The following is an 8207-nucleotide window of genomic DNA, read 5'->3' on the forward strand; positions in this document are numbered from 1 at the left end:
CGGCATGCTCGGCGGGGTGCAGGCGGGTGCAGGCGGGTGCGGGTGGGTGCCAGCCCGTCTCCCAGGGCCCCGGCCTGGCCACAGTGTAGGTGATAAGGTCACCGGTCTGCAGCCCCTAGGCCGGAGCGAGGGAGGGAGTGTTCCCAGAGTCCGGACGGGGGCAGGACTTGGGAGCTGGAACAAAGACAGCGAGCTTTCTTGGAAAGGCCTGGACGGTGTGGCCAGAGAACGCAGAGGAACCGGACTTTGGGAGCTGTGGAGGGAGAGGGTGGGGCCGCGGGGTGGATGCTGGCCTTTGCCGAGGGGGCCTGAGCGGTTTGGCAGAATGCAGACGCGGAGCTCCTTGGCCGGCTGCTCATTCGCTCTGCTTCTGTTCTCCCCAGGATGGCGCAGAGTGCGCCGCTCCACAGGCTTCTTACTCCCTAGCGTGGCCGGCCGCCGGGCCGTGTGTGGAGAGGAGAGGGAGAGGAGACTCCTGATCAAAGCCCCGGCCCTTCCCACAGCGGTCCTGGTCACTCACAGAGGGGGCGGAGGGAGGCGTCCGCGGGCTGCAGCGTGGAATCTGCTAGAAGGCGTCCGAGACGGAAGCTGTGAAGAAAGAGATGGAAATTTCTTCTTTCCCCTGCTTCCTCGAGACTTTTTAAAAATATGAATTTATTAACTATCTTCCCATATGGGAATCTCCCCTCCCCCTCCCTCCCCCTCTCATATCATTAAGACAATTTAAATGCAATCCCAGCCTCCCTCAGCTCGCAGTCTTTAAGACAGACATTTATGTGGATACGCGTCTAAAAGACAGACAGACGGTGGAACCAAAACATTGAATTTCCGCGTAGATGAGCAGGATTAAATATTTACACCCCCCCCCGCCCCGCCCTCCCCGGTGCTGTTCAGTGACTGGGTAATCGCCGCCGTGCAGAAAGGAAAGTCGGGGGCCTGGAAGAGCCCCGGGCGGCCGCCCAGGAGCCCTGCGCGGTTTACAGGCAGGAATCCGAGCATCGCCGATTTGTCTATATGTCCAGGGCGTGTGCATAAGCCTTAATCATGTCGGTGAGCGTTGGCCTGGGTCTAGCCCCTCACCCCAGGGGCAGCACACACCCAGAGATCACAGAGGGACGGAGGAGGACAGGGAAGGGGGGAAGACGCCCCGCCAGGTAGGGCGGCCGCTTCTCCAGTAGCTTCCTGGACCTGGTCCCTCGCTTGTCCCGCGGGAGAGCTGGGCGCTCACTCCCTGCTTTCCAAACGTGGATTGCGTTGGTGTTTCTGGGCTTCGCTCCTCTGGCTCTAGTGTCACTGCTACAACTACTTCCGTGTATTTTTCTTTCTTTCTTTTTAACTACGTGTTGGAATTCTGAAAGGTTCTCCAGAATCTTATTTTGCCAAGGGTGTCAGCACGGGAAGGCCTTGGTAAGCACAGGGGAGAGCTGCCTCCCTCCAACAAGTCCCCAGGCTGGAGGCCCGGGCTCCACCCGCAGGGCCAGGTCTTGCTCTGAGATTTCAGAGATTTCTGAGATTTCAGAGATTTCTGAGATTTCAGAGATTTGGCAGGAACGCAGCCCAAAGTGAAAGTGAAAGGCCAGGAGAAAGCAAAAGCCTGGGGCCATTGCTGAAGAGCGAGTGTGGCAGTCCCGGGTCTTTGCTAAGAGCGGCTGGAATAGCTCTGCCGTCCGTGACTCACTGAGCAGCGAGGTGAAGAGCCATAATCCTGTGCTGGGCAGGCTGGCTGTCGGGCAGAAAACAGCCCCATCCACCCACCAATCATCTTCTCTCTCTCATCGATGACCTGTGAAATAATGAGAAGGCCACCCAGTGTCAACAAATGCTCTGAAAATAGCCACACGGCTCAAGAGAAGAGGAGACCCCTTGCTCTCGAGGGGCGATCCGAAGTAAGGCTTCCTCACTCTCTGTGTTCGTTGCCAGCGAGAGCGGAGGCTTGGTGTGCGGCGCACCGAGTTCGGCGGTGGCAGACTCATCGGCCATCCTGGTCCTCCTGGTGTGGGAAGTCGGGCGGGGCGGCGGGTCCCGGCCCGCGCGGTCTCCGGTTCACCCTGCCCTTCGGCATGGTCAGGAAGCGAAGCCCGCTGGACAGCGACCGCTCCCCAGGGGAAGCCCGGCCGCCGTGTGTGCCACCCACCCTGGGCGCGCCTGGGCCCTCCCCGGCCCTCCAGCAGGGCCCGCTCCCGCCCCCAAGACGGCGCTTGTGGAACCTGCCCTGCTGTATCTGTTTCATTGTCCCTCTTCGTCCGTCTATGCTCCTAAAAGTAGGGGTTTTAGTATTCCCAGCACCCACGCAGAACCCCGTGCGCATTGCTCCGTGAATGTGGGTTGGGAAAGGCTGAAATGCAGGAGGGTAAAAGCTGGGCCCTGGCGTGGAAGGTACTGGAATCTGCCACCGGGGACCGATGACATGGACCTGCCTGGTCAGCACCACACGAGGCCGGGCCGTGCCCGTCAGGAGCCACGCCGGGAGCCACCATCAGGAGCCACGCCGGGAGCCACGTAGGGAGCCATGCCGGGAGCCACGTAGGGAGCCATGCTGGAAGCCACGCCGGGAGCCACCATCAGGAGCCACGCCGGGAGCCACCATCAGGAGCCACGCCGGGAGCCACCATCAGGAGCCACGCCGGGAGCCACCGTCGGAAGCCACGTAGGGAGCCACGTCGGGAGCCATGCCGGGAGCCACCGTCGGAAGCCACGTAGGGAGCCATGCCGGGAGCCACGTAGGGAGCCACGCCGGGAGCCACCATCGGAAGCCACGTAGGGAGCCATGCCGGGAGCCACCATCGGAAGCCACGTAGGGAGCCATGCCGGGAGCCACGCTGGGAGCCACCGTCAGGAGCCACGCCGGGAGCCACGCCAGGAGCCACTGCGCACGTTCATCTCCACCTCGCATTCCTGGCCTGTCACGTTTCCCACTCGCTTCTGGTGAGGACGGGAACGTGGCGCCACGTTTGTTTTTCTTTGTCCCCTTGGACTCCTCTCGACTTTTCTTCTTCAGATATGTCCACGGGCGCGTTGGAAGTAGTCCTCACTTTATTCTGCCTTGTAAGGAACAGCCGTCAGCAAATGGCTCAGAGCAGTGAGAATAAATCCCTAAGGGGCTGCTCTAGGACCAGAAAACAAAATACGCAGAAGGGCCGGAAGACACCAGCCCCTTCCAAGGGGTGGAGGCCTGAGTGGTTCCATCCATCCCGCGTCTCCATCCCAGGCCCTGGGAATAAAGCCGCGGTGGAGAAGGGTGGGCTGACCGTCATCGCGAGCTGAGACTCAATCAGAGCTCGCAGAGCCGCCCGGGTGGAGTGGCAGGCCCCCCATCCGGTAATAAAGGGAGGACAGCATCTCGTTTGTGGATTCCTCTCCTTCCGCTGCGAAGCTTAATCAGATCCGTGAGGCCGAAGGGAATTGTCCGTAACCAGAGATCATGTTCCTCGTCCGTAATCTGGCCAGGAAGCGCCCCCTCCCCAACGCAGATGGCCGGTGACATTTGTCGTTCAGCTAACCCAATTGTTGCCTGTTGAAGAAATACGTTTCGGGCGTAATCTACTTAGAAGGAGACCTGGGGCTGAGGCCACGGCACTCTGCCAAGCACTTTCATGGCAGAAGCCCGTGTCGGGGGCACTGGGGGTTCTGGCTCACTGGTGGCCACTCACAGAGCCCCGGACTGGGTGGTCGCCGGTGACACTCGGACGTGGCCGCTGACGGCTGCATCTGCTCTCCCGCTTGCCTCGTGTTTCTGTCACGGAAAAACAGAGCACCAGCCCTGGCAGCGCCTGAGCGGGAACGCGAGCTCCTGAGCTGGTGTCGTGTAGGGGAGAGGACGGAAGGAAGGCATTCACACCAGGTGTGGCAGGCAATGCCTGCACTCCGCCGGGCCGGGGATTGCTAGTGCGAGGGTGGGCGTGGTGGTGCACGCCTGCAATGTGTGCCCTTCCCACACTGGGACAGGAGGACGGAGTCCAGGCCGGCACAACGGGCGTTTACCGGCTCTCTCCTGGCCAGTCGCGCCAACACGTTCCTCCATTGCTATCCACAGCACAGGAGGCTGCTGAGCCCCGGGGACACCGCGGCTGCTCCGGGGTGAGGGTGGTCATAGCGATGACCCCCGCCCGGCTCCGACGTCCACCGTGGCTCTCTCCCTCCCCGCCAGGCAGGAAGGAGGAGGGGCACACAGGGAACGTGGTGGAGGCTGCGGGCAGGAAGGAGAGGCTGGAGAGAAGGCTCTGGAAGGGGGGCAGAAGGCCTGGTGGCGGCTCGGATGGGAGCCGTTCGTGTCCGCTCTGCGCCTCCCCCCGCCGCTCCGGCCTCGGCCTTGGAGGAACTGAACTGAACAGTGGAATCTGAGGCCGTCTCCCCCCAGGGCCCGCCCCGCGCCCCTCCTGGCCCCGGGAAGCCCTGGGATCTGGGCTCCTCGGGCCGCCGAAGCCTCTGCCCTCCGCTGGCCCCGCCATCCGCAGCCATGGAGCCCTGCACGCCGCCCCGGGAGCCGGGGGGCAGCGCCACCCCTGCGGCTCTGCTAACCAGCCCTGTATGGCTAATTACGCGGCTAATTGCCCTGCTGTGTCCCCCCTCCTGCCTGCCTCTGGAGAGGGCGGCCCGCGCTCCCTCCCCGCCCGGCCCTGCCTGGCCCGGCCTCACCACGCGCCTCCCGGCCAGGCCGCCTGGCAGCTGTGGGGTGGGCAGGCGCAGCAGACCTCTCTGCCCCTCTCCTCGGCCCTGCCTCGGCCCCCCTCCTGCTGGGCCTTCAGCCCTCCCAGGGCCAGCACCTGTGCCCAGCCACGCCACCCGCAAGGAGGCCCTGCCCACACCACACTCGCCCAGTGGTGAGGCTGAGCGCAAGAGGGCAGAGCTGAAGGCTGGACTGCGCTGCTTGGCAAGTTCAAATCCAGCCTCAGCCGCTGCTACTCAGGAAACCAGACAGACAGACAGACAGACAGATAATAGAAACAGATGTGTAGATAATAAAAATAGATAGATAGCTGATAGATAATTGAGCACTAGGTAGACAATGGGAATGGATATGTAGATAATGATAACAGATAGCTGATAGATCATTGGAGCAGCTGGGTAGATGGCAGGTCCCCCGAGAGGCTGCCGCCGCCATCCCTTTGGAGGTGACTCTGTCTCCGGCAACTCTGTCTCCTGGGGGGGGGGAAGGGCTGTTCAGAGGGAGGAGCGGCCAGTGTGAGAAGCCCGGCGTGGGGTCCGTTTCCCCTCCGTTCCTCAGAACACCACCCCAGAGCCTCGGCCTGCGCGGCGCCTGCCCACCGCCACCCGCGGCTCCCCTTTACCCGGTCACGCGGGAGGGGAGACAGGAAGGGGCCCAGCTGTGACTGGACAGAGGGCGCCCAGGGCCGTGGGGCTGCCCGCGAGCCCCGCTCGTGACCCGGTGGACGGGGGGTGCTGAGGACGCAGCCGGGGTCCGGCGGGAGCCACGGAGACTGGCTTGGCCCGGAGAGTTTAGGACCGCAGTTTCTGTGTGCGCCGGAGGACGGGACAGGTCCGAGATCCCGCCGGAGACACGCCGCCCCTGCTCCAGTGAGCAGCTCTACCAGATCAGGGGCTCCCCCCCCAGCACCCCGGGCTCCGGCCTCGAAGCTCTGCCCTGCCCTCGGGGGGGGGGGGGGACTGGAGCACAGTGGCTGAGGGCAGGGTCCATCCAGACGCCCGCCTGGGCCACCGAATTCCCCAGGCCTCGGTTTCCTCATCTGTAAGATGAGGGCGCGTGGGTGGCCGGTCCAGGGGGAGGCGGCTGAGGCCGGAGAAGGACGTGATCATCACGGTCACCCCTAAAAAACAACGATGGTGCAAGAAAGCCGGGAGAGACACGGCAGCCGCCACCGCCGCAGTCAGGACTCCGGAGTCTGCTTGCTTCCGATGGCCTCCCTCCCCCCTCCCCCCTGCTCCCTTCCCTCAGCCCCCCTCCCCCCTCCCCTCCCCTCCCCGGCTCCCTGGTACCCAGGAGGAGTTTTCTGCTCGGGAGCCCTGGATGTTTATGGCCCGCTAAGAACACAATAACCCCGGCGCCTTTCCTTTTGCTCTGGATTATGACTGCAGATCAAGGACAGGCATTTATGTCCCCACCCCGGTTTATAGCAGTAATAATAATGATGATGATAGCGCATCGCGCTTCTATGGTGCCTTTTTAATAAGGCCACTTTGTTTGGCTTCTTAATATTTAATCCTGTTTTATATTTTGCTTTCTGACGGCTTAAAAAAAATCAACCCAGTTTTAATTGCTTCTCTGGAAGAAGTCACGCTGGGCCGGGGAATGGCAGGCGGCTGCTGAGAACCTTCTAGATGCAGGTGGTGCCTCCCCAGGAACTCTCCGCCCGGGCAGCCTGCTCACCCCTCGCGTCTGTCTCCTCTTCCTCCATCACCGTCTCTTACCTGTGTGAACAACTCGGCCTGGTTTTCCAGCCCCACCCTCCCTTCTTCCCCTGTGGAATAGGGGAGACGGCGAGTGGTACCCGAGGCGCAGAGCTGTGGGGGCGTTTGGTCCTTCCAAACACGGTCCTTCCTGACGTCGGTGTTCAGGAGATCCCTGGGCCCCCATGGGAGAAAGCCCGTGTGGCCTGTCTCTGACCAGTGTGGACGCCACAGGAGAAGCAAGCCCATCCCTCCGGGGCCCACCACGGGCACCTTGGAGCGGTCATCCCCCCCCCCCGCAATGTCCACTTCTGTTGGAACAAATCCATCCCAGAAGCCGCCCCGTGTGGCCGTGCTCTGCCAGGGGTCGGCTCCGCCCTGGGGCACTAATGTCAGCTGCGGATCAGGGCGCCCCTCACCCCCCAGCCTCACGGGCGGCCTCCGGAGGCCCCCACGCACAGAAAGAGCACAGAGAGAGCCTGACCACGGTGACCACACAGAGCGCGTTACGGGGGCGCGCAGGGTCACACAGGAGCGGGGTGGACGGCCAAGGCCTCCGGCCTTGAGAAAAACCCTGATTTGGTCAGGACAAACCTAAGGCTCCCGCAGCGACCAATTGAAGGAAGACGGCTTCCAGCTGCCGGGTGAGATGAGCGAATATTCACGGCACTTTGCGGCTTACCGAGTTCTTTCTGCAGATAATTATTCCGGCTTAGCTGGCACCAAAAGCTCTTGGCGTCGATCGTCTCAGGAGGGAGGAGACGGGGTGGGGGGCGCCGGGAAGGCTCACGCGTCAGGGGAAAGATGGGGCCGGAGCTGGGGGCCGGGTCTTGTCGGGGGTCAGAGAAGCCGAGCGGCCCAGCCGACGGGCGCCAGAGCAAGGGCACCATCTCAGGAGCTGCCCCGAAGGCGCTGGCCGACGCAGGAAGCTCTTCTCCAACTTTCTTCCAGGCTGGTCATCTGCCCTCTGTTCTGTGTTAAGTAATTTGGAGTTTGGGTTCCATTTTGTTGGATTCTGTGTGTGTGTGTGCGTGCGCGCACACGTGCATGTGTTGGTTTGTTGCTGTTTTAATTTTTATTCGGGTTCATGTTTGGAGATGAAAACTGACTGTTCCATGTGGAAAACTGACTTGTGTCTCTCCCCCGCCCGCGGCCGGCGGCCGGCGGCCTCTCCCTGTCTCCCCGGCCGCCTTGTCTGAGGAAGGAGGTGCCCCGGCCAGCTTTCGGGACCAGAAGAAGGGGAAGTTTGCTTGGTTTAGTCACTCCACAGAAACCCACGGTAACGTGGCCCTGCGCTCCGTGTGCACGTGCACACGCGTGTCGGTCCACCCTGCTGCCCCCCATGCTTGTGGCACGGTATTCGTGTGTGTGCGCGCGCGTGGTGTGTATGTATGTGTATGTATGTGTGTACGCGTGGGTGTGCATGGGTGCGCTGCGTGGGTGCACGTGTGTGGGTGTGCATGGGTGTGCGTGTGCGTGGGTGCGCGCGCGTGCGTGTGTGTGTGCGTGTGTGTGACCAGCGCACCTTGCTGTTCCCCCACGGAGCTCTCCTTTTGGACTTGGCCAGCCTCGGCCAGGGTGAGGGCGGGAAGCTGACACGCTTACTCCCCAGGCCGCAGCCCACGCGCACGCGCACGTGCTCACACGCACAGCATCCTGGGTTGCAGAGGCCGGCGGCCCTCTTTAGACAGCCCGGGCCCTTCCAACAACCGCCGCTGCTGCAGAGCCCGGGACGCCGAGCTCGGAGATGGGGGGCACAGGCGGATTGGAAGGCTGAGAGCCCGTCACCTCACCACGACCCCACGCTCGAGACAGGCCGGCTCCCGCCGCGGCCCCACGCT

The 8207-nt window shown here is 62.7% G+C and overlaps 1 protein-coding gene across 1 annotated transcript in view; it reads left to right on the top strand.

Moving 5' to 3' along the window:
- Cacna1c (calcium channel, voltage-dependent, L type, alpha 1C subunit) overlaps positions 1–8207 on the top strand; it is a 107687-nt gene that overhangs the window by 29788 nt on the left and 69692 nt on the right. Inside the window, exon 6 of the mRNA XM_013023621.1 lies at positions 7571–7645. Within this exon, the coding sequence (XP_012879075.1) occupies positions 7571–7645 (75 nt within the window). The remainder of the gene's footprint in view (positions 1–7570; positions 7646–8207) is intronic.

Source organism: Dipodomys ordii, unplaced genomic scaffold, assembly GCF_000151885.1.
Source record: "Dipodomys ordii isolate 6190 unplaced genomic scaffold, Dord_2.0 Scaffold69, whole genome shotgun sequence".
In the NCBI taxonomy this organism is placed as follows: domain Eukaryota; kingdom Metazoa; phylum Chordata; class Mammalia; order Rodentia; family Heteromyidae; genus Dipodomys; species Dipodomys ordii.